The following is a 27,231-nucleotide window of genomic DNA, read 5'->3' on the forward strand; positions in this document are numbered from 1 at the left end:
CGGACATGATGTCAGCGGAGCCCATATATTCCCTCCTCCGACGTACTGACATCAGTTTCTTCAGTGACTTGAAGCCTCAAACCAACGAGGAGCCACAGAGAAACTGGCAATGGAATAGAAAAAAACAGTGCAATAGTATATATGCCAACCAGAAGAGAAAAAGATGTCATGAGACATAGCAGAACAACAAAACACCCAAAATCACAGTAAGCGAGACTAAAGAGTACACAGTTCGCAAGTGGGGAGGAAGGGTGGGTCGATAAGGAATCTGTGGGTAGTCTGTCTCTCTATCAGGTAAGACGTTACGGAAGATAAGTAACTTATTCATTTCACAGAGACAACTAGCCGCAGATTCCTTGTCTTAGAATAAGATACCCAAGCAATCCCAAGCAATCCCAACCAATTGCGGAGGGACGCGAACGGACCACACCATTCTCGCAAGAACAACCTGGAAACACAGAGGAAGAACCAGGCTCGAGACAGAGTGGCGAGAGAAAAATTGAAATTACTTATACTAGACAAATGAACTATAACACCGCTGTGGAAAAGCTAAGGTAGGGCTGGGTAGGAAAAACCTACACCGGATGCTAGGCAGTAACCACTCCCGATGGGGAGGTCTACTGGGAACAAACCAGCAGGATGAGGAAAGGAAACCCTGCAAGGTGCACCAGAATGACACACACACATGTGATGTAAACGTGTAAGAGTCAAAGTAGAAAGACTAGCATAACTGTGGCATACAACAAACTCACAAGCAGGAGAAGAACTCCAGTCAGAGAAGTGAATGAAGACCGGATGGTGGGCCCAGACAGCGTAGAGAAACACCATTAGGTCCAAAAGGGACAAGAAATTGGGAAAGACCAGGAAGGCCTTGCGCAAGTGCAAAGTGTATAGACATAGTCCAGGCAGGATAATGACAGAAGAGGAAAGAGAGAGAGAGAAAGAGAGAGAGAGAGAGAGAAAGAGAGAGAGAGAGAGAGAGAGAGAGAGAGAGAGAGAGAGAGCGCTGAAGGAGAACCAGAATGACAAGGTAAAAGGAGCAGACGTTCTGGTATGAACTCAGAGCAAAAATGTAGGCCAGAAGATCAGCTGACAGGGAAATCAAGTAAGGCAAAGAACTGTGCAGTATGAGGTACAGAGTACAGCGGAAGGAGCACACGAAAGTGTAGGAGCGGTGGCGAGATGCGGACCCCTGGAGAGGGATAGCCTACTATGCCAAAACAGTAGACCTAGCCACCAAGCTAGAGCTCCTTAAATGCACAAAGACAACAATTATGGCACCCCGCAAAGAATATGAAGGGGGTAAATATGGCATTTGAGACCCGTGAAGGGACAAAGGTCAAAAGGAGTGAGGGTCCAGGAATAGGTCCCCAAGGACAGGAAAAGACTTTGGAAGACCACCACGGCTTAGGCCAAGGAAAAAAAGACAGGAAGCATGCACGGTGTCAAGAACACAGCAGTAAGAAAAAAACACAGATCCATCCGGGAAGCAGAAGGATAGAGGGTGGTGGAGAAATCAGTTAGGAGGGCAAGTAAGAATGACCAAATAGTCAAACCCACTAGGGAAGAACCCCTAGAAGCATGCTCAGAAGGGGACCAACTCATGAGACCTACGAAATACCAACCAATTGAAGGAATACCAACATTGGACCCAAAAGGTATGACACCTCCCAGGCCATCACAACGAACAATGAAGGCTAGGGAGCAAAAGGGTACCAAGCAAATCGGAAGCCCAGCGGAAAACAGTAGTGGAAGGAACATCATACCCCACCCAGTGAAGTGTGGGGGGTGAAAGAGAAAGCGTTGCCAGTTATTAAATCCAAGACTGAAGGATACCACCGTGAAGGCAAAAAAGAGGACCTGCACTGCCTCCAGAAGAGGGAGTATTAGAAAAGAACCACAACATCTTGTGGAAAAGAAAGTAAGAACCTGTGAACAATAGCACACGGAGGGCTTAGCGGAGGATGGGGATAGAGGAAAAAACCCATAGAGAAGAGTACAGTATCAGTAAAGTACTACAGTAGAAGTTCAAAATGCCAGCGATCCGAACCCCTCGTAAAGGTAACTCAATGGCACTGAGCCATAGGAGGGATATGAACCCTTGATGTGTAGGTGTTCATGACACCAAAGGCACAAGACGTGACCCCTGAGCTACAGCTCCTGTAGGAGATGGGGAGCCCGTGCCCTGAAAGGGAGAAGCACAAGCAGTGAGCCAGAGAGAAATGGACCAGGAAATAACGTGAGCAACAGCGAACACCAAGTCCTGCAGCCCCTGACAGCAGTGGCGGCAAGGGAACCCCTGTCCAGAGGAGCCTAGAGGCAGAAGACCTTGCCACCGAGCCATAGCGCCCAGAACCCAAAAGACAGGGAGTGGAACTTGCAACAAGTACAATATGGGCCCGTAGTCACATTTGCTGTCCATTCAAAGGCCGAGGTCAAATGTCAGGTACTGTCTTCCGATGCCGCTTGGTTGCTTTTCATCTCGGTCTTCAAAGTGAGACGATTTGGTGGATAGTAGGGACAGGAAAGATTTTTTTTTTTTGCACACAACAACATTAGAATTTTTTTTCTCTTGTACACAACATTTAAATGAACTGTTTAAGTATTTCAGAATTGGGAACACAAATAAGGCACATTCTTTGCAGCTGAATTCAATGCCACTGCACTCTATGCCACTATACTCTGCAACACTGTAATCCAGTGCACTCTACACCAGTCCACTAAGTTGAACACCAGCCACACTGGTGCGTAACAAGGCTGAAACACACTGGCAAAGCCAATAACTATTTGCATAGGCGATACCTATTGACTTTGCAAATTATTGTTTTTACTACTGCCCCCATAACACCCAAAGCATTCTCACTTGTTGCTGAAACTCAAATCAGCAAAACCACCCAAATATGATTACATTAGCTTTAGACAGAGGAAAAACAACTGTTTATAGCAACAAAGCAATTGCAGAAGTTTCCAGCATCCTCTACGACTATCTGAACCCCATTGGTGCATCTCTTTTCTCTATGTTCTAAATGTCTTATAATGTTTGCAACACAAATATTGAAACCTGCACTATGAGCAAATTGAAGATATTGTGTTGGGCCACTTAGAGTTAATCAAAAGAAATCGTTTTTTGCTTGCTGTAATGACACCTTGAACGTCACGTTTTCTAATAGCTACGACAGAAAAGTAAAGATGACATGCAATATTTATTTCTGCATGTATTACAAATCTGAATAGGAGATATCATAAGCAAGGTTATCGCAAGGTATTTTAATTCTATTTCACTCAAGCTAAAATTAATCTATATTTATTTATAAACGGTACTTTGGACAAAGGGCCTCTGCTATTAGGAGTCCTGAAAGTAGTGTCAGCATGGGATTTAGCAAGACAGGAGTTTTCAGGGTTTTCTGGGGAACTATTCACATTTTGAAAAACGGCAGATGTCTGATGCAGGGTATACTAGAGCTGGGGACCTACATCATATTGCAAATGTATAATGGGTGAACACAAGTAAGCACTGTTTTCCTGATCTGAGAGACCAGTTTACAACTGAAATTATTTATTCTGGATACCAACGCTTAAACATGTTCTCTATTTTGACAAACAAATATTGTAAACAGTACTATTTTGATATTAGAAGTAGAGGAAAAATAATGCATGTCTGAAGTGGCAATAAAAAGGGCAATATAGGCTTAAGCTACCCATTCAATTGATACAAATAAACAACACTAAAAACATGAATTCACAGTTCAATGAGAACATAACGCTTTGTAATTACCTTCAGGTAGCACAGAGCTTAAGTCAGCTGGAGATGGGACTGCAGATTCAGAGCTAGTTCCAAACAGTATGACTTTTTTCCACCTCTCGGACATAATTGTCTGAATCTTTTCCTCACAAAACGTACCACCTGTATTTCAGAGAGAATCAATTTAGAGTTATTCTGAGTAGATCTACAAGGAATTTAACTGTCAATAAAATGTCTGGTAGATACGTAATATTTTAAAATATGAGTACCTGTAGAACGATGAAAAAAGGGTGGTTGCCTCGAAAACACAAAACTGAGTCATGTATCTTAATTTCTTGGTCTGGCCTGTAAAATAGCTTTAGCTGGATATTTATAAAAAGAAAAATCGGATGGGTGTTTGGCCTTAAGGAGGTTTAGCTGCCTCGCCAAACTATTGGTTAAAAAAATATATAAACCAGACATATAAACGCTTTTGATCTGTTCAGCGGTCATTCACATTTTTCTTCTAACTACTTAGTTCAGCATAGAGAATTAGGGCAGCCCACTTCAGCCACTGGCTGCCTCACTATGAGTGAAAGATTTTTCCCACTTACTGGATGCTTCCTGTCAGGGTCTGCATCAACAAGCAAAGTAGCTCTTGTACAGCTTTACACACTGTCCTCTGTACTGCTGATTAACTTCCATGTAGAGACAACAGGGTTCGTCCCTAGTCACCAGCAGCACTACTGCACATAGCTTTACTTTAAGCTCCGAACTTGACCCTTGGACTGCCTTGCTTCCGCAAGTCTTCTGACAGAGAGCATATAAATGTCCGGAAAGAAGGTGGTCTAGGGTGACTGACTGAAAGCACCTGCAGTTCACGCATGCGATGAGCTGATAATCACAATGAGGATGACGCTTTTCAGGGTCAAAAGACGCAGCGATCAACCATGTATAACCTCGAAGGGTGTACACATAAAAATATGTCAAGACTAAGTTAACGTACCTCTAGGGCATTACAAACCTGTTGGGAGGATATCTGTGTGTCACAACTTTAATAAAGCACATTCACATTTGATGATGTAAACAATGGTGGCTAGTCCAGCAAATTCACAAAAGCCGACAGGACCAACAAATAACCTTTTACAGTGCCCTTCTTGCCAGGCTAAGAAGCGAACAAAAAAACTGAATGGCATAAGTTTATCCTATAAAGGGGTCAGTATTTCCGCACTAAACAAGGTTATGAATTTCTCTCAGTGCTTTGCACAGAAAGAGTTTGTGGAAAGGCATCTGACATAAAATATGGCATCCACCAGCTCAAAACCAGGCAGCTGTTGCCGCTCAGTCCCAATGCAGTGTAGGTTGCAGAGGCTTAAATGAAAGATCCATCCGTTATGAGTGGTACAGGCGTTAGGGGTGGAGGTGAGGTTTTAGAGAAGTACGGCAAATTGAAAGTGTGGCTGTCCAACTTTTTTTGTATTTATTTCTTGGAATACAGTACAAACAATTATCTCGGGATTAGCCACGCTCACAATTCCATGCTGTGAATACCAAGTTCTTCGCACCAAAGCCACACCTCAACTTAATCCAAAATTGTCAGTTTAAAATGATCAATGTGCAAACCCATTCACGAGGAACTTATTTCCAAAAATGATCCACTTCTAAGATTTGGGGCAATAAAAGTGACAGTGCAAAAAAAATACTAAAAGTATAGCCAGACAGATATTAGCCTGCTTAAAACTCACTGACGACAAACTAGCCGATAGCAGTGCGAAACACATGATTAACGTTCTTAGTCCTAATTCCCTGACTTGTCGTAAGCACATATTATCCATTTTTCCGACTCAATTTATAAATACACAATATGACAAACAATAAATGAGGTAAACTGACCAATAAAATGCAAGTGCAATAACATTTTCAGCATCTTACCAACAATTAATAAAGTAACGTGCTGGTGGGACTCGTAGCCTGTTTCGGAGCATATGACCAGAATAAAGTGGCAGTACAAAACATGATACATTTTTAAGCAATGCAGGGGCCCTCAATTAAAAACAAACAATGACATGAAAACCAACGTCCTCCAACTGCCCAAAAATATAAAGTGACTGTGCAAGTAAAGTGGAAGTGCAGAACATAATACAAAACATAATGCAATCAAAAGGCCCTCGATTAATAATTGACATTGCACTAAAAAGCAGCAACGCCCAGTAGCCTAAAAGTATAAAGCAACTGTGCACTAATATAACAAACTCTTTTTACGTTTTCAATAGCATGAAAAAAGTGACAATGCAAGTTGATGCATCTAGCAATCCAGCAGCGGACCGCCGGGTAAAGTGGAAATGAAATACATATCTAAAATATAGAAAATATCAGTTTTTAATCACCTCGTCTTGCATGTCTTCCCCAGAGAATAACCCCCAAATTCTTTTATAACAATGTAACTTATTCAAGTAAGCGAAATAACACTATTCTCATACTAATTTTCCTCATTTTCTTTAACCATTCCTCGAATGTAGGTGTCAATAGGAACTTCCAGTGACTAGTGATAATAGACCAAGCCACCGGGATAGAAATATAGATAAATTGGGCTTCCTGTTCCTCTTGAATGAGATGTATTAAAAAATTTGCAGATGGCTTTACAGGGCATAAACATATGCCTCACTTCTCCCACACCTTCTTACGGCTGTATGGGACATTCTAGTGAGCCTTTCTGGGATATAATATAGCATCCACACATTAAAAAACATAATCCTATGAAAATTACTGGGGGTGGGGCAATTCTCAGGGCCCAGGCAAAGCTCCTCATACCAGAAACTCAGAGAATCACTCACATTCTCCAGCAGAAGTTTCCCAGCCAGCTGCGCCAAGCAATACAAATAAATATAGTGGGAGACTACTGAGGACAGAGATTACCTGTCTGTAGGGAAAACTAAAAAGAACTGCCTGTGTGGGACTGTAGGAAAGTACCCTCTTTCTTGGCACGGTTATCCCCATTTTCTGCTTGTTCTCAGTGTGTTTGACTGTGTTCACTAGGATCCTGCTAACCAGGACTCCAGTGATAATGCTCTCTCCCTTCAAACTTCGTTACCTGAACCACTTACACCCCACTTTTGGCATACTGGTGCACCCATGCAAGTCTCTAGTATATGGTGCCTAGGTACCCAGGGCATTGGGGTACCAGGGGATCCCTCTGGGCTGCAGCATGTATTATGCCACCCATAGGGGGCCCATTCAAAGTGTATCTGCAGGTTTGCCATTGCAGCCTGCGTGAAAGGGTGCATGCACCCTTTTTACTACAGGTCACTGTAAATCACCCTTATGGCAGGCCCTTCTAGCCCAGAGGGCAGGGTGCAAGAACCATTAGCAGAGGTGCCCCCACAAACTGCAGCTCCATTTTCCTGGACTTTCGTGAGTACGGGGACGTCATTTTATGTGTGTACTGGACATAGGTCACTACCTATGTCCAGCTACACAATGGTAACTTCGAACCTAGGCATGTTTGGTATTAAACATGTCCGAATCATACCCCAATACTGTTGCCAGTATCAGAAGTATGATTCCAGGCACTCTGGGGGCTCCTTAGAGGACCCCCTCACCCTCAGCATTGCTCCTACCAGCCTTCTGGGGATCACCGGCCAGCCAAAGCTGCTGCCACCCCTTAGACAGGTTTCTGCCTTCCGGCTGCTTGAACAGCTCAAGCCCAGATAGGCAGAATAAAAGATTTCCTTTGGGAGAGGAGATGTCACACCCTCTCCTGTTGGAAATAGGTGTTACATGGCTTACGACGGGTAGCCTCCTCAACTCACTGGTATGCTTTGAAGTGCACATTTGGTGCCCTTTGTGCATAAACAAGTCTACACCAGTCCAGGGACCACCGGTCTCTGCTCTAGCGCGAAACTAGACAATGAAAAGGAGAGGGACCACTCCCCTATCCATCACCATCCCAGGGGTGGAGCCCAGAGCTCCTCTACAGGGTCCCTGGATTCTGTCATCTTGAATCCAAGGTTCCCAGGGACCTCTGGGAGCATTTGAGTGGCCAGGTCAGGCAGGTGATGTCAGAGCCCCCTCCTGATAGGTGGTCTCCTGACTAGGAAACCAATACCCTCTCAGGGCTATTTGGGGTCTCTCTTTTGTGTGGGTCCTCAGATTTGGCTTGCAGGATTCCAGCAGGACTCCTCTGCAACCTCTCCTTTGACTTCTAGCCACTGGAACAGCGACTGGACCCTCTAGGAACCGACAATCTGCATCCACGTCAAAGATTGTGCTTGTAACATTATTTCTATGGCTCCTTCCAGCTTCTGCAACATTTCCCCGGCTGTGCATCCTCTGAGGGCTTAAAGTCTTCAGTCCACATAAGAAGGAAGAAGGAATCTCCCTTGGAGTGAAGGAGTCTCTCCCCTGCATTCACAAGCACCAACTGCAATGACAACCGGCTGCGTGGATCTCCTCTCATCCTGAGCTGCGTAGACCCTGCATCACAGGTGGTGGTATGGAGTAGTCCGCTTGGTCCTCTCTGCCAGCTGTCCAACTTTGGTGGAGGTATGCCCTTGCCTTCTCACGCAGGACAGTAACCCCATGCACCAAGTTTATTGCAGCTACAAAGGCTTGCTGGCATCTCCTTCAAGGAATCTTCAGGCTCCGTTTAGCCCAACACTCCTTCCTGCGACACACAGCCCTCTGCCTGCTTCTCCTGTGGCGTGGGACCCTTCTCCAGTTGTGCTACGTGGGCTCCTCTGCGATTCGTGGTTCCTCATCCAGTGGGTCTCCTATGGGATCTGCCTCTTCTTCTGTGGACTCTCTGCCTTGATGAGGGTCTCCCTAGGACTCCCCCGTGGGCTGAGTCCTCCTGGACCTTGCTGGTCCCCGGCAGCTCCACTTTGCTTCACAGCAACTTCTGCCTTTGCCAAGGCTTGTTGGTGGCTTTTCTACACCAATGATTGACTGCAATCATCCATCTGGCGTGGGACATCGACTGCATCCTCCAAGAACGCTTCACCTGCTCCAGGGCTGCATTCCTGACCATCTTCGTCCTACAGTTGACCAACTTCTGCAACCGCAGTTGGGTGGGTTGTGGTTCCTGCCCCCACTGGACTTGGTTCCCTTCTTCCACAGGTCTTCCACTTCAGGAATCCACCACTGGTTTCTTGCAGTCTTGTCTGGGTGTTACATTTTCTTCTTTTTCTTCTTTTTGGGTGGTATGGGGAAAGCCCAGTAACTTTCTCCTTTGTTCCTGGGGGGCACTGTGGTACTTACCTTTGTTGTTTCCTAGTACCCCCAGCTCCCCTCTACACATTCCACTTACATAGGTGAGGGTCCTGCATTTGCATTCCATTTTTTTAGTATATGGTTTGGGCTCCCCCTATGGTCACTATTGTCTATTTGCATTTTCACTGTTTTCTATTGCTTTCTATGCCTATTTCTGATTACCAGTGTACATATCTAGTGTGTTACTTAACTCCTATTGGAGGGTTGATGCTCTAGTACTTTTTGGTAATTGTGTCACTAAAATAAAGTCCCTTTATTTTTGTAACACTGAGTGTTTTCTTTCATGTGTGTAAGTGCTGTGTGAATACAGTGGTATTGCATGAGCTCCTAGATAAGCTTTGGCTGCTCATCTACAGCTACCTCTAGAGAGCCTGGCTTCTAGGCACTGCCTACACTACACTAATTGGGGATACCTGGAATAATGTGTAGGTACCCACCACACACCAGTCAAGCTTCCCACAGGGATTGAACGAAGAAACCTCAGCCAGAGTCTTTACTCTATCAAAGGCTAAAAAATCCCCAATCCTATAAATATGAAGCTTTGCCCATTTCTTAATAACCGCTATCTGAAAATAAAAAGAAAGATGAAAGCAGCAAGATAGAGGGGTAGCGGCACGAATCAAAGATATCCCAAATTTACAAAATGTTAGCGTCATAGCCCTGGCATCGCGGATAACACAGGGCAAGCAGGAAATGTGTGTGTATATGTATATATATATATATATATATATATGTATATATATATATATATACACACACTGAAAAAAACAAAGGTTACATGGATGGATGTTATAGTTAGGTTCTGAATTTACTCACACAAAACCATGGAAATTCACCAGTTATAGTTAGAGTTACCTAATGTAACAATAACTTGTGCCCTAAGGGAACTATGACTCACACCCTCGCCATGCACTCCTAATTACCTCACAAATTATGGCAATCATGCCACCTTTCATAACATCATTAATAATATGAATGAAATATTTGCAGTAAAATCTTTGACTAATAAACTGTACATGGCAAGGGCATGAGTCTTAGATACCTAATGCAGGAGTTATAGTTACATGAGGTAACTATAACTGGTGAATTTCTATAGTTTTGTATGAGTAAATTCAGAACCTAGCTATAATGACCCTGTAACCTTTGTTTTTTCAGTGAATTTCTATGTTTTTTTTAACATATAGTAATTTTTATTACTATACATTAATTCAACCACCACCGTGTACAGCCTTTGGCCGGGCAAGGTGGTGGTTAGCCACAGGGCCTGCCCTACGGCCAACCTCCTATAAGCACCCAACCGTGCATGGCCTTCTACCGGGCACAGTAGAGGTTGCCCACAGGGACCGGCCTGCAGCCAGTCGCTGTTGCCAACCCCACTAACCACCCAACCTGATGCTGTGCACAGCCCTTTGCTCATGCACTGTGGAAGTTGTTCACAGCCTCTCTAGAATACATGTGAGAGGCTGTATCTGGGGGGTAAGAGTGGTTGTCAGAGTGTCTGGGTGTGAGAGTGCATACAGCAGTGTTTAAGTGGGTGTGTCAGTATGTGCTTGGGTCTGTGAGTGGGTGCATTAGGGTGTCAGTGGGTGTGTGAGTGGATGCATAACTGTCTGATTGGGTCTGAGTGGGTGCGTGAGGGTCTGACTGGGGCTGTGAGTGACTGTACGAGGGTCTGAGTGAGACTGGGAGTGGGTGTGTAAGTGTCTGAGTGGGAGATTTGATTGAAAGAGAAAGAGAGAAAAAAGTGAAAAGTTTTTTTTTTTTTTTTTTAGGATTTAGGGGGTCATTACGACCCTGGCGGCCGGCGGTATGTTGGCGGTAACACCGCCAACAGGCTGTCGGTGTTCCGCCAGCAATTATGACCGTGGCGGAAAAGCCACAGCCATACCGCCGGCCCCTCCACTTTGCCGGCAGGATTCCGCCTGGCGGTCATAATCCCCAGGGAGCGGTGCATGCACCGCTGCCCTGGGGATTATGAGTCCCCGACCGCCGGCCTGTCCATGGCGGTACACACTGCCATGGAAAGGCCGGCGGTAAGAGGACTTGGGGTGCCCCTGCACTGCCCATGCACTTGGCATGGGCAGTGCAGGGGCCCCCAGGCATAGCCCTGTTGCGCATTTCACTGCCCGAATTTCGGGCAGTGAAATGCGCGACAGGTGCTACTGCACCCGCTGCACATCAGCATTGCCGCCGGCTGCAATGTTGATGTGACATTTCCGTTGGGCCAGCGGACAGTAACACTGTTACCGTCCGCTGGCCCAGCGGAAATGTCATAATAGGGAGACAGAAATACCGCCGGCAATGGCGGTATTCTGTCTCCCGCGGCCTCGGCGGTCTTTTGAAAAGACCGCCGAGGTCGTAATGACCCCCTTAATATCTCACATTCTTAGAATGCGATTTTATTTTGGATTTTAACAACATGTATTTATTTTTTATTTTTATTATTAAATCGAAACGTATCCAGCTGGACTCGAACACCCATAGCTCAGTGTGAAGGCCTGTGACCTTCACACTGAGCTATGGGATTTTTCTATTTTTTCCCTTTTTTTTTAGCCCGTAATAGGCTATCTGAGACCTTGAGGGAGCCCATAAGGGTTCTCCTGCAGTCCCGCCTTATTTATTTTTTAATTATGTAAAAAACAAAAAAAAACATTAAAATGCCCTTTACGGGTTCCTTATAGATTATTATTATTTATTTATTTTTTTAAACACAAATGTTTAAATAAAATGCTCTTTACGGGCTACCTGGCACTGCAAAGGAAGTCTTAAGGCTTCCCCTGCAGAGCCATTGCTTCAGCAAGTACGGAGCTGCTTTCACAGCAGCTCCATGCTTGCTGAAGCATTTCATCTCTGTCCCCTGCATGCTTGCAGGGGGCAGAGATGAAAGCTCTGCTGTTTGTCAGCAGGACCTGCTGTCAAACAGCAGAGTGTTTGCTGTGGCTTGGCTGCAGCACTGGGGAAGGGGGCGAAGAGCACGACCCCCACTATGAATACAGTTTTGCTCCAGAGGGTGTTGTCCCCTGCAAATAAAATATATTTTGCCCTGGGGGTGGTGGTCCCCAAGCGTGGGGGGCCCTGGGTTCCCCACATATTAGCACAGCGCCGTGGGGAGGTGGTGATCCCCAGGGAAGCTGGAGGGGGCCAGACGGCCCTCCTGCATATTACATAAAAGCCCTGGGCTAGTGGCAGTCCCCAGGACAGCGGGGAGAGGGAGGTGGCCACAGGCCCCCCACATACAAAAGTATAAACCTGGGGGAAGTGGCGGTCCCCAGGCCATCGGGAGGGGGCCAGTTTCAGGACTAAACCCACCTCGGGTCATTAAACTAACAAAGCGGGGAGACCTTGTCTCTGCTTGTAAAATAAAAACTTTTTAAAAAAATGTAAAAAAAGCTTTTTAGCCCAGATGGGGTCCCTTTGGAGCGAAGAGGTCAGGGTGTTCGTACCCAGGTCCCTTTTCCTTGCTGCGCTGACAACTACGGAATCTGGAGGTAGCTGCTGGGTAATGTAAGCTGGCTCAGAAGGAGGCTTCTTATATTTCTTTTCTATCCTAGGAGTGATGACTCGCCTTAACTGGTTCCCGAAAAATCTGATGTGCATGTTTTCACATGCCAGGAAGCACGGGTACAGACTGGTACGTAGTGTGAGTGGAGGATAACGTATTAAAGAGAAAATCATCCTCAAGAGGTTCTGTGTGCATGGCTACGTTATGGTATGAAGCTGCCCTAGCTAGAACCTGAGTGTATGAGGTGCTATCCTCTGGGGGTGATGGTTTTGATGGATAGCAGTCTGGACTGTTATCAGAAATGGGATCATCGTAAAGGTCCCATGGGTCTACATTATCTTGGTGTGAATCTGCAGAATGTACTGGAGACTGTGCAGTGGGGGTAGTAGGTGGAGAGACAGTCAGGTGAGGAGATTAAGGAGGAGACTAATGAGGTGAAAACTGAGGAGGCGGAGATTTTTGTTTGGGTCTTGGCACTTTAGCTGGTGGCTGATTAGTGTTCAATTGTTCTTGAAAGGCCAGCTTCCTCTTTGTTTTTAGAGAAGGTGCAGTTAGGATCTTGCCAGTGTCTTTATGAATCTGAATTCTGGCTTACCTTTCATCAAATTCCTCCATTTACGCAAGTTCCTCCGAAAATCTATGGCTTTCTTTCTTTAAGTGGTTTGGAAAGTCCATGCTCCTCTGTGTATATGGGTCTTTTCGGCTCAAAAGCGCGTTTCCTTGGGATCGAAAGGCCTGGAGTAGATGTTGGCCTCAGCTCCGAGAGGGATTTTAGAGGCTTCGACTCGATGGGCCAGTGTTTGCCTATTTCGAAGCCTATGCTTCGGCTCGAGTCCGAAGGCTTCAGTGGCGTGGCCTTTCTCGGTGCCGAAGTTGTTGCTAGGTCACCGGAAGTCTTTTTACGGGTGGAGCCCATCCTCTCGGTGGTCTGGAGATAGACACAGGATACAGACAAGAAGTTGGTCCGTATAAGGAACTTGGCGTGGTACCAAGAGCAGAAACAAAACGGGGTCCGGTCCATGAGGCTTTGATCGGCCCGACGAGGCCAGAGTTGGGCACGGGTGCCCCGAAGGGAAAGTAAGGAGCTGGATCCGCTGGTGCCAAAGTGTCGATGATAGATGGTTGTAGGAGGCTGGACTGGCTTGTAGTGAGTACCAAGGGGTACTTACACCCTGCACCAGGCCCAGGTATCCCTTATTAGTGTATAGGGGTGTCTAGCAGCTTAGGCTGATAGAAAAGGTAGCTTAGCAGAGCAGCTTAGGCTGAACTAGGAGACGAGTGAAGCTCCTACAGTACCACTAGAGTCACTTGCACAATATCATAAGAAAACACAATACACAGATATACTAAAAATAAAGGTACTTTATTTTTATGACAATATGCCAAAAGTATCTCAGTGAGTACCCTCAGTATGAGGATAGCAAATATACACAAGATATATGTACACAATACCAAAATATGCAGTAATAGCAATAGAAAACAGTGCAAACAATGTATAGTCACAATAGAATGCAATGGGAGCACATAGGGATAGGGGCAACACAAACCATATACTCTAGAAGTGGAATGTGAACCACGAATGGACCCCAAACCTATGTGAGCTCGTAGAGGGTCGCTGGGACAGTAAGAAAACAGTGAGGGTTAGAAAAATAGCCCACCCCAAGACCCTGAAAAGTGGGTGCAAAGTGCACCTAAGTTCCCCAGAGAGCACAGAAGTCGTGATAGGGGAATTCTGCAAGAAAGACCAACACCAGCAATGCAACAACGATGGATTTCCTGACGAGAGTACCTGTGGAACAAGGGGACCAAGTCCAAGAGTCACGATCAAGTCGGGAGTGGGCAGATGCCCAGGAAATGCCAGCTGTGGGTGCAAAGAAGCTGCCACCGGATGGTATAAGCTGAGGAGTCTGCAAGAACGACAAGGGCTAGAAACTTCTCCTTTGGAGGATGGATGTCCCACGTTGTGAAGAGTCGTGCAGAAGTGTTTTCCCGCAGAAAGACCGCAAACAAGCCTTGCTAGCTGCAAAGCTCGCGGTTAGGGTTTTTGGATGCTGCTGTGGCCCAGGAGGGACCAGGATGTCACCAATTGCGTGAGGGGACAGAGGGGGCTTCCAGCAAGACAAGGAGCCCTCTCAGAAGCAGGCAGCACCCGCAGAAGTGCCGGAACAGGCACTACGAAGTGGAGTGAAACAGTGCTCACCCAAAGTTGCACAAGAGAGTCCCACGCCGCCGGAGGACAACTCAGGAGGTCGTGCAATGCAGGTTAGAGTGCCGTGGACCCAGGCTTGGCTGTGCACGAAGGAAATCCTCGGTGAGTGCACAGGAGCCGGAGTAGCTGCAAAACACGCGGTTCCCAGCAATGCAGTCTAGCGTGGGGAGGCAAGGACTTACCTCCACCAAACTTGGACTGAAGAGTCACTGGACTGTGGGAGTCACTTGGACAGAGTTGCTGAGTTCAAGGGACCTCGCTCGTTGTGCTGAGAAGAGACCCAGAGGACCGGTGATGCAGTTCTTTGGTGCCTGTGATTGCAGGGGGAACTTTCGTCGACCCACAGGAGATTTCTTCGGAGCTTCTAGTGCATAGAGGAGGTAGACTACCACCACAGCATGCACCACCAGGAAAACAGTCAAGAAGGCGGCAGGATCAGCGGTACAATGTCGCAGTAGTCGTCTTTGCTACTTTGTTGCAGTTTTGCAGGCTTCCAGCGCGGTCAGCAGTCGATTCCTTGGCAGAAGGTGAAGAGAGAGATGCAGAGGAACTCTGATGAGCTCTTGCATTCGTTATCTAAGGAATTCCCCAAAGCAGAGACCCTAAATAGCTAGAAAAGAGGGTTTGGCTACTTAGGAGAGAGGATAGGCTAGCAACAACTGAAGGAGCCTATCAGAAGGAGTCTCTGACGTCACCTGCTGGCCCTGGCCACTCAGAGCAGTCCAGTGTGCCAGCAGCACCTCTGTTTCCAAGATGGCAGAGGTCTGGAGCACACTGGAGGAGCTCTGGGCACCTCCCAGGGGAGGTGCAGGTCAGGGGAGTGGTCACTCCCCTTTCCTTTGTCCAGTTTCGCGCCAGAGCAGGGCTGATGGGTCCCTGAACCGGTGTAGACTGGCTTATGCAGAAATGGGCACCATCTGTGCCCATGAAAGCATTTCCAGAGGCTGGGGGAGGCTACTCCTCCCCTGCCTTAACACCTTTTTCCAAAGGGAGAGGGTGTAACACCCTCTCTCTGAGGAAGTCCTTTGTTCTGCCTTCCTGGGCCAAGCCTGGCTGGACCCCAGGAGGGCAGAAGCCTGTCTGAGGGGTTGGCAGCAGCAGCAGCTGCAGTGAAATCCCTGAAAAGGCAGTTTGGCAGTACCCGGGTCTGTGCTAGAGACCCAGGGAATCATGGGATTGTCTCCCCAATACCAGGATGGCATTGGTGGGGCAATTCCATGATCTTAGACATGTTACATGGCCATATTCGGAGTTACCATCGTGAAGCTACACATAGGTAGTGACCTATATGTAGTGCACGCGTGTAATGGTGTCCCTGCACTCACAAAGTCCGGGGAATTGGCCCTGAACAATGTGGGGGCACCTTGGCTAGTGCCAGGGTGCCCACACACTAAGTAACTTAGCACCCAACCTTTACCAGGTAAAGGTTAGACATATAGGTGACTTATAAGTTACTTAAGTGCAGTGTAAAATGGCTGTGAAATAACGTGGACGTTATTTCACTCAGGCTGCAGTGGCAGGCCTGTGTAAGAATTGTCAGAGCTCCCTATGGGTGGCAAAAGAAATGCTGCAGCCCATAGGGATCTCCTGGAACCCCAATACCCTGGGTACATCAGTACCATATACTAGGGAATTATAAGGGTGTTCCAGTATGCCAATGTAAATTGGTAAAATTGGTCACTAGCCTGTTAGTGACAATTTGAAAGAAATGAGAGAGCATAACCACTGAGGTTCTGATTAGCAGAGCCTCAGTGAGACAGTTAGTCATAACACAGGTAACACATACAGGGCACACTTATGAGCACTGGGGCCCTGGCTGGCAGGGTCCCAGTGACACATACAACTAAAACAACATATATACAGTGAAATATGGGGGTAACATGCCAGGCAAGATGGTACTTTCCTACAATGGTATGCGATCGAAACAATACCGATGAATTAGAGTGTTTGTAGTACTTTTCCGACTTGAACTACCGGAGCCAAAAGAAACACGTCCGAACCCAATGGTGGAAAGAAAACAATCTAAGATGGAGTCGATGCCCATGCGCAATAGAGGAGGAGTCACTCGATCCAGTGACTCAAAAACACTTCTTTGAAGAAAAACAACTTGTAACACTCCGAGCCCAACACTAGATGGCAGGACCTATGCATATGCCATTGAACAAAAAAAATAAAAATAAAAAAAAATATATATATATATATATATATATATATACACACACACACTGTAATAATCAAGAATTGGCACAAGAAACATCACGCATTGGCAAGTGTAGGAAACTGGCATTTGTTGCAGTTATCAACCCCACCTGACACTTTTTGGCTGATATTGATGCTGACTTGACTGAGTGTGTGCTGGGATCCTGCTAACCATGACCCAGCACCTACCGGCCTGTTTCCTACTTCAAAGAACCTGCAAAAGCCCAGTGACGCGTCCTGCGGGACCAGCAACCTCTGGCAACTCCAGAGGACTGCCCTGCACCCAAAGGGACCAAGAACTCCTGAGGACAGTGGCTCTGTCTAAGAAAATCTACAACCAAGGACTCCCACCTCACTCCAGATGCCTGAGTCCTGACCCCTGTGCACCAGATGCCAACAGCCTGTGTCCAGGTGGTCCACCCAGCAACAGTGGGTCCCCAGGCGATTGCGAGCAAATGCCTACCCTGGGTTGACCTCTCCACCCCTCCACGACAACACCTGCAGCTGGAATCCCGAGGACCCCCCTGACCGCAAAGCTCCGGACGAAGAAATCCGAAGCCTAAGAACATAATGCACCTGCAGCCCCCAGGCCTTGGAGAACACGGCCCCCAGTGCCTCAACGTTCAGCAGGTGTCCCTTCTTCCTTTCTGCCCAGTGGTGTGCCCGATACACCAACCTGGACCTCGCCTGCAGCCTCTGGGTGACCCCGGGGTCTCCTCATAGACCAGCATTAAAAAACAAATGTCCTGTTTGCACTCCGCATCCGGCTGTCCCTGTGCCGCTGAGGGTGTGTGTTTGGTGCCCACTTGTGGCCCCTTCAGTGCACTTCTAATCTCCCCTGGTCTGCCCTCTGAGCTGCGGGTACTTACCTGCTAGCAGGCCTGATCCTGAGTATCCCCGTCTCCATAAGAGCCCACATTAAATTTGCTAAACTCTGACCTCTGCACCGGCCAGCCGTGTTGCTGGTGGTGGGTATGTGGGGTTAACTTGAACGCCAACCGGTGGACTTCCTAAACCCAGAGATTGAAACTGTAAGTGTTGTACTTGCCTGTAAAGCGATCTAACATTTCTTCCCTCCTGAACTGTTTCTGAAAATTGCAGAGTCCATTTTTAAAACAGATTATTGCCAATAATTCAAAAACTGTATTACTTGACTATTTCAAAAAAAGTACTGTTGATACCTGTGTGAAATTGGAAACCTTTAAGGTACTTACCTACAGGAAGAAACCAAAGGTGGTTTCAGGAAGAAGAGGACCTGCAAAAAGAGGGGGACAGAGTCCAGTCCACATTACAGTGTCCAGTGGAGGCAGGAGCTACTACCCACCCTTTTGTGGGTCGACGGGGGAAGAAGGTGGAAGAAGAAGACCAGCTGTGGAGTCCAGGAGATGAAGAGGAGTCCTTGGAGCGGTGGAGATGGTGTCCCAAATCGGTCATCAGGTCGCAGATGGTCAGTGGTTTAGGAGAACCACCAATAAGCCTTGGCAAATGCAAGAAGTAACGAAGTTGCAAGGCTGAAGAGGAACAGCAAGGTCCACGGGACTCAACCCTTGCCGATTCTCAGCAGTCGAGAGAGCCAATAGAAGCAGTTATAGACCCCACAGGCAACCCACTGGCAGCAGGAAAGTACGTTGCAGTGAGGCCCTGTAGGAAGCTGGCTCTGTATATACTATTTCAAAGTAAGAAATAGTGTGCACAGAGTCCAACGGTTCCCCTTAGAGGTACGATAGTGGCAAAAGTAGATAATTCTAATGTTCTATTTTGTGGTAGTGTGGTCGAGCAGTAGGCCTACCAGAGGGTAGTGTTAAGCATTAGTTGTACACACACAGGCAATAAATGAGGAACACACACTCAAAGACTTATTCCAGGCCAATAGGTTTTTATATTGAAAAATATATTTTCTTAGTTTATTTTAAGAACCACAGGTTGAAGATTTACAGTAAACACTTTAAATGTAAGGTACTTCAATTAAGATACTTTAGGAACTTTGAATCAAAGCAATATAACATACAGTCTTTGTTAAAATGGCAATAAACTATTTTTAAAGTGGACACAGTTCAAAAATCAACAGTTCCTGGGGGAGGTAAGTAAAGGTTAGATTAGGAGGTAAGTAAAACACTTACAAGTCTCAGTCCTGGGGCATAGGCAGCCCACCGTTGGGGGTTCAAGGAAACCCCAAAGTTACCACACCAGCAGCTCAGGGCCGGTCAGGTGCAGAGGTCAAAGAGGTGCTGAAAACACATAGGAGCCTATGGAAAACAGGGGTGCTCCAGTTCAGGTCTGCCAGCAGGTAAGTACCTGCGTCCTCGGGGGGACAGACCAGGGGGGTTTTGTAGAGCACTGGGGGGGACACAAGTAGGCACACAAAACACACCCTCAGTGGCACAGGGGCAGCCTGGTGCAGTGTTCAAAGGCGGGGGGGGCTTCTCCGGACAGACACCACCTGGGCTAGGTAGAGGGTCGCCTGGGGGTCACTCCTGTGTTGAAGTTCAGTTCCTTCAGGTCCTGGGGGCTGCGGGTGCAGTGTTGGTTCCAGGCGTCAGGTCCCTTGTTATAGGCAGTCGCGGTCAGGGGGAGCCTCTGGATTCTCTCTGCAGGTGTCGCTGTGGGGGCTGAGGGGGGTGTCTCTGGTTACTCACAGGCTCGCAGTCGCCGGGGAGTCCTCCCTGAGGTGTTTGCTCTCTAGATCTCAAGGCGGGGACATCGGGTGCAGAATGAGAAGTCTCACGCTTCCAGCGGGAAACGTGCAGTCTTGGAAAGTTGCTTCTTTCTTGCAAAGAAGTAGCTGGTGTTGAACAGGGCCGTTGTTCACTGGAGTTTCTTGGTCTTTTAGTCCAGGGCAGTCCTCTGAGGCTTCAGAGGTCGCTGGTCCCTGTCGGATGCATCGCTGGTTCCAGGTTTTCGAAGTTGGAGACAGGCCGGTAGGGCTGGGGCCAAAACAGTTTTCTTCCTCCTTCTCTGAAGGCTTGTAGGTCAGCAGTCCTTGTTTCTTCAGGTTGCAGGAATCTGATTTCCTGGGATCTGGGGAGCCCCTAAATACTGAATTTAGGGGTGTGTTTAGGTCTGGGAGGGCAACTGTCCTCAAGGGTGGCTACACCCTCTTTGTGCCTCCTCCCTGTGGGGTGGGGGCACATCCCTAATCCTATTGGGGGAATCCTCCAAACTCAAGATGGAGGATTCTGAAGGCAGGGGTCACCTCAGCACAGGACACCTTAGGGGCTGTCCTGACTGTTGGGTAACTCCTCCTTGTTTTTTCTCATTATCTGCTCCAGCCTTGCCACCAAAAGTGGGGGCAGTGGCCGGAGGGATGTGCATCTTCACTAGCTGGGATGCCCTGGGGTGCTGTAACTAAAAGGGTGAGGCTCACCGCGAGGTGTTACAGTTCCTGCAGGGGGAGGTGAGAAGCACCTCCACCCAGTACTGGCTTTGTTCCTGGCCACAGAGTGACAAAGGCACTCTCCCCATGTGGCCAGCAACATGTCTGGTGTGTGGCAGGCTGGCAGAAACTGGTCAGCCTGCACTAGAAGTTGAATTGGTATTCGGGGGGCATCTCTAAGATGCCCTTGGGTGTATGTTACAATAAATTGCACACAGGCATCAGTGTGCATTTATTGTGCTGAGAAGTTTGATACCAAACTTCACAGTTTTCAGTGTAGCCATTATGGAACTGTGGAGTTTGTGTTTGACAAACTCCCAGACCATATACTCTTATGGCTACCCTGCACTTACAATGTCTAAGGTTTTGCTTAGACGCTGTAGGGGCATAGTGGCCATGAACATATGCCCTCACCTGTGGAATAGCGCACCCTGCCTTAGAGCTGTAAGGCCTGCTAGAGGGGCGACTTTCCTATGCCACAGGCAGTGAGAGGTTGGCATGGCACTCTGAGGGGAGTGCCATGATGACTTAGCCATTTTCTCCCCACCAGCACACACAAGCTGTGAGGCAGTGTGCATATGCTGAGTGAGGGGTCACTAGGGTGGCATAAGACATGCCGAAGCCCTTAGAGACCTTCCCTGGCATCAGGGCCCTTGGTACCAGGGGTACCAGTTACAAGGGACTTACCTGAGTGCCAGGGTTGTGCCTATTGTCGAGACAAAGGTACAGTTTAGGGAAAGAACACTGGTGCTGGGGGCTGGTTAGCAGGATCTCAGCACACTTTCAAATCAAAACTTAGCATAAGCAAAGGCAAAAGGTTAGGGGGTAACCATGCCAAGGAAGCATTTCCTTACAGGCCCAATCAGCACAGCTGAGGAGAGGAGTCCCACGTCACTGGAGCAGCAGAGAGTGGACTGTGCTTGGCAGGATGAAGTGCTGGGGGTCGGGCTACTGGGAGCCTGAAGATCCTTTGGAGCAGGAGCAAACACCTTGGTAGCTGCTAGACTTGTGTGCACAGGGTTACTGTCCTGCAAGGAAAGGCAAGGGCTTACTGTCTCCCTAGTTGGGCAGCTGGCAGAAAAGATAAAGGGGACCACTCCAGACCACCATCTGTGATGCAGGATCCACGCAGTTCCGGAGCTGAGCAGATCGGCACAGCCTGACGTAGTTGCTGTAGGTGCCTGCAGATGCAGTGGAGTGACTCCTTCACTCTAAGGGAGATTCCTTCTTGATTCTTGGTGCAGGCTTAATTCTCACCGACCCCAGAAGATGCACACCCGGGGAAATGTTGCAGTTCTGGAAGGAGACAGAGAAACAATGTTGCAAGGCAAGGTCGTCTCAGGAATTGCAGTTGTCGGTTCCTGAAGAGTCCAGTTGCAGTTCCAGTGGCTACACGTAGTAGTAAACTATGCAGAGGAGTCCTGGTGGAGTCTTGCACATCGAATCGGGGGCCCTACCCACAAGGGAGTCCCTAAATAGACCTAAAATGGGGTTTGATTACCTAGCAAGGTGACACCTATCAGAAGGGGACTCCGACATCCCCTGCCTGACTTGGCTACTCAGATCCTCTGCACATCTTGGTTTCAAGATGGCAGAATCGAGTGGCCACCTGGAGGAGCTCTGGGCACCACCCCTGGGATGGTGATGGACAGAGGAGTTGTCACTCCCCTTTCCTTTGTCCAGTTTCTTGTTAGAGGAGGGACCAGGGGTCCATGGGCTGGTGCAAACCTGTTTATGTAAAGAGGGCACCAAATGTGCCCTTCAAAGCAAACTAGGGGTTTGGGGAGGCTACCCCTCCCAAGCCTTATAACATCTATTTCCAAGGGAAAGGGTGCTGCCTCCTTCTCTTGGCTGGGAGGGCATACTGTAAGGGTGACTTACATTTACCAGGTGCAGTGACCTGTGGTGAAAGGGTGCATGCACATTTTCACACAGGCTGCAATGGCAGGCCTGCACACACATTTTGGATGAGCTCTTATGGGTGGCACAATGCAGACTGCAGCCCATGGTTAACCCTTGGTGCTCTAATGCCCTGGGTACCTAACTACCCTGTACTAGGGACTTATAAGGGGGGTACCAGTATGTCAATGGTGGAGTATAGAAGAGTCTTAGGCAACCAAATTTAGAGGGAAAGAGCACAATTACTGGGGTCCTGGTTAGCAGGATCCCAGTGATGACAATCTAATCATACTGATAGCAAGCAAAAAGTGAGGGTAACCATGCCAAAAAGAGGGCACTTCCCTACACCTTCCCCTCCAGTTTTAGTAGCCAGTCGACGATCTGTCTGGAAGTTATTTGTTGCAAATATTTTAATGATTTTATTTCCTCTAGAATCTCGCTTAAGGTTCCTTGGAGGGCAGGGGGCAGGGCTGTAGCTATTAAACTTCCAATGGATGTGGGTTTTCCCTCCCCCAGGTTCTAATGAGCAGGATCTGAAAGCAAACAGGAGGCTTCCACCCCAGCTGTGGTCCTGATCTGACAGTCAGCCTGACCTGTTGAGGTATCTGAATGCAGGAGTGTAGGGGAGGCAGAAGTCGAGCTTGGTTCTTGACCCAACATCAATGTACTGCTGGGTATACTGGACTTGTTAAGAAACAGGGGGTAAAGCACAGAGGCTTTATTACTAGTAGCTGATTCAGTAAACGTTTACTTGAATCTGCTGAACCTGACACGCTCTTACTAGCATTTGCGGACAGAGCTCCATGCCTCCTTCGCTTTTCCTGTGAGCATGTCAACTCTGCTTTAGTCAGTGCCCCCACCCCCTTAGGGGCCAATTCTGATGGCAACCTCCCCCCCTTGAGATTATTCACAAATCGGGCCAAAATCCCTGCCATTGTCGGGCTGGGTATCTGAGATTCAGGAGACTCTTGAGCCTGTGCAGTACAGGTCCTCATCGTAGAATCTGAATCCGCCATCGCCGATCCAGGCCCACTTCTTAATTGAGTGTCTGGGTGGTCTCCTGTACCCTCCTCAAGGCCAGTATTGAGATTTGTTTGGCTTCCCACTTGTGGGAGTTTCCCTACAAGGGTTACGTTACTTAATTTATTGCCTTCTTTAATCGCTTTCAGCAGCATGCTCTGTTTTCATCTTAATCAAAATGTTATATTAAGTACAAGATTTCCCCCTGGGGAAGAGTCAGACCCAGACAAAATATTGTTTGACTGCATTCCCAAATTGCAAACGAGAATAGGAGGCTTTCAGATGAAGCACTCAGATCCACTACCACTGAGGTGAGGAAACCGATGGAAAACCGTCCACCAAGCCTCTGATTACATCAAAGGACACAGAACGCGCTGAACCCACAGTTCGTCCTGTCAGACTCACCAGCTCACCTCTTTACAGCACAGCATGATGGAAGTCCTTTCCTCCCCACTGGAACCGCCCACCATTTCAAGCTGCCATGTGCCAAGTTTTGGAGGCTTTTAAAACATGCCTCTGGTCAAGACAGCTTGCCTTTCCAACACATTCAGCAGCGAGATCACCAATGCATCTCCGTCTCCCAGTCTGGTCAGCGCTGGGCAGAGCAGAGTGCAGGGTCTGATGTCTTACCAGAGCTGTCTACATGCCATTCCTCAATGAACACTTCCTTGCCTGGCCAACTATGAACTGCAGATAATGCCTGTGGGATTACAGGACAGGTATATGAAATTTAGCATCCTGAAGTCCAGGGACTCCTTCCAATCTTGAGTCCAAAGCAGATAGGGCGAGAGCCAATGTGAGCATTTAAAATCATCTTTCTGCAAGAAAGCATTCTGGAGCAAAAGGTCCAAGACAAGCCTAAGGTCCCCTTCCTTTTTTGGGTGAGGAAGTAGCAGGAATAAAAATTCTAATTGCTACTTCTAACTGCAGATTCTTCAACTTGTGAACATTTTCCAGATATCAGGTTAGATCTGGAGACTTTTAGAGCAGTTGTCCTGTGTGCCAACAGGTAACATCATCTGGCTAAACAGCAACATCATTCTGATCTGGAAGTGATGAGCTGGGCAGCGTATAAGTGCCACCAATGCGCAATGACATCCCTTCCTTTCTTTCCCCGCCTTTGGATGTGGATCCAGAGATTCTCCCTCGTCTTTCACCAGACTTTATCAAAATGTGTCCAGTGTGCAAAGAAAACGCCCCCTCCAAAAAAACACAACAAAATTTGCAAACAAATGTCAGTCACAGACCCTTATGAAGTCTGCTAGTGATGCCTGGGATCAGACCACGACTCCAAGGCCTATGGCAACTGCCCGTATAAGAATCTGAAGGTCATATGGAAATTTGAAGAGAAACCCTATCTTGCCACGCACAAAACAACTTCACGCCATGACTGGTCTAAGTCAAACAGAAGGTTCCATTCCCACTCCCGAAGTCATTCCTGCAGCAGGTCGATATCATGCTCAAAGTCTTCGAAGGGGTGTAAGTAAAACATTAAAAATTCAAGTTGGAAACAGCCCTTCCCGTCACTCTTGAACTCCAGAGAGTGTGCAAGGAAATCAAAGTCTCCCGGTCCCATTCCTGATGTCCATCAGAGCTAGTTCTGTGACCTTTCCAGGCAAACCCTAAGATTTCAGGTTTGTCACTGATGTTGCAGCAAGTAGAAGCCTTCAAGGAGAGTATGTTGCAGATCTTCAGCACCGTACTGGCTCCCTCTGTCACACCTTCGGGCCCCAAGGAACCCCAGGTACCCTCTGCCGGACTTCCCCTGGCATGCCCACACTCTGCACCATCTGTGCCTGTGGACCCACATCAGGTTCAGCACAATAGGTGCTATTTTTAGCGACATCCCCTGCGCAGGTCCTACTCACATTGATGCAGACACCAGAGGATATACAGCTTATAGTGCTATCTGACTAGGAATTGAATCGTCATGTCCTCAACTGAAGTCGAGCCAGGCTTGCAACTGCTTGGCATCCCCTCTGATTCTGATATTTTGTCTTTAGCATATGCTACGGCACAGACTCTACATAATCTTTTTGGCACAAATTCCAAAAATGATAACTATGGTGATGGGGACAATTATGTTCCCAATATGGGGAAGACAATTAGTATGAGGAGCTTCAGGATGCCAGTAGGCATAACACTTCCCCCATCACTTGCCCATTGGGTCTACCTTGGGTCCTTCTACAGAGCTAAGTGCCTTTTTCCCTAGTATTTCAAAGGGCAGCTGAGGTGGCAGATTTTAAATTACAGACCATGGAGTGAAAACTAATGGGTTCATGAAAATTCGACAGTGTGGTCAGGCTCAAAACGAGCCACATTTGCTATTTAAAAGGTACTTACTAACACCCTTTTGGGCAATTGGGTTAAGCCCTGTTCAGAGCTGTCCATAAATAGACAGATTCCCCATTACCCTGCACCTAGTGACCCTGCCTTCCTAACAAAAATCATCCCACCTCACCGAGTCTGGTGGTACTGGCATTCACCAGTAGGTTAAATCCAAATGCTTTCCCATCACTCCTCCCAAATGTGAGCTCAAATGAATAGACTTTTGGCAAGAGAATGTTCTCCTCCATAAGCCTTGCTCTGAGATCGTTCAATGCCAGCTGTCTCCTTGGCTGTTATTCACATGCCCTGTGGGGTACAATGATTAAAATTTTATCAGCCCTTCAGGACGACCTTTGGGCATCTTTAATGCAGGCTATTCTGGACAGGTGTGATGGGGCAGAATTTGTGATACTCTCAGGAAAGGATGCAATTGATTGCCTAGGACATGCCATGAGTACCAGTTCCGCTCTTCTATGCCATGACTTAATGTAGTCCACAGACTTTTCCAGGGATATCCAGGCATTCTTGATGGCCATGCCTTTTGACGGATCTTGCCTTTTTGAGGATAAAGTAAACTTGGGCTGGGAGTGCTTTATAGAAAGCACATTCATAACATATTCCTTGGGCTTTTCTGCTCTCACAAGACAATTTCATCAACAATTTGACCTCTCAGTGACTAGCGTAGGGACTTTCCCACCTGTCAACACCATCAGCTTCCTCCACCACAACAGGCTTTTTAGCCCTTTTGTGGCCGAGTCCACGGTTCTCAGGGACCATGAGGAAGCATGGACAACGTGCAGCTTAGTCCCCCAATTCAAGATGCTCATGCTAGCCCAGGTCCTGGCTGCATTATACCCTGGAGACGGGATTGTGGAATTGGACCTGCAGGACGCGTATTTTCACATCACTTTCTTGCATGATTAAAGGCACTAATTACGTTTCACACAGGGTCAGGAGCATTTTCAGTTTGCCGTGCTTCCCGTTTGCCTCACCACTGGTTCTCATGTGTTCAAAAAAGTGATGTGGTGGTCTCAACACATCTATGCAGTCTTCCTCTATCTTGACGACTGGCGGTAGAAGGCGGGCTCGTCCCTGGCAGTTGTCAATCAATCAAGCAATCAAAAAATGTATAGAGCGCGCTACTCACCTGTAAGGGTTTCAAGGCGATTGGGGGGGGGGGGGAGGAGGGGGGGGGGGGAGGATGTTGGGGGGATGCCGATTACTGTTCGAAAAGCCATGTCTTGAGGTGTTTTCTGAAAGGCAGGAGGTCCTGAGTCTTGCGGATGTTGGTGGGGAGGGAATTCCAGGTTTTGGGGGCGAGGTAGGAGAAGGATCTGCCTCCAGTTGTGGCACGTTGGATGAGGGGGACTGTGGTGTGTCGGCGGAGCGGAGGTGGCTAGTGGGAGTGTGGAAGTTCACTCTTTCGTTGAGGTAGGTTGGTCCAGTGTTGTGGGGGGATGTGTGTGCTTGGATGAGGACTTTGAAGATGATCCTTTTGTCGATCGGAAGCAGGGAAGGGATCTGAGGTGAGAGGAGATGTGTTCATGGCGTGGGAGGTCCAGGATGAGGCGGGCGGCTGCATTCTGTATCCTCTGGAGTTTTTGCTTGAGCTTGACTGTGGTGCCGGCGTAGAGGGCGTTTCCGTAGTCTAGGCTGCTGCTGATGAGTGCATGGGGGGACGGTCTTTCTAGTCTCTATGTGAATCCATTTGA

General features: G+C 47.7%; 1 protein-coding gene across 1 annotated transcript in view; it reads right to left on the minus strand.

The window, feature by feature from the left end:
- Positions 1-27,231, minus strand: part of LYST (lysosomal trafficking regulator) — a 2,674,875-nt gene that overhangs the window by 1,427,531 nt on the left and 1,220,113 nt on the right. Inside the window, 1 exon segment of the mRNA XM_069234946.1 lies at positions 3,776-3,904. Within this exon segment, the coding sequence (XP_069091047.1) occupies positions 3,776-3,904 (129 nt within the window).

This window comes from Pleurodeles waltl, chromosome 5 (genome assembly GCF_031143425.1).
Source record: "Pleurodeles waltl isolate 20211129_DDA chromosome 5, aPleWal1.hap1.20221129, whole genome shotgun sequence".
Taxonomy (NCBI): Eukaryota; Metazoa; Chordata; class Amphibia; order Caudata; family Salamandridae; genus Pleurodeles; species Pleurodeles waltl.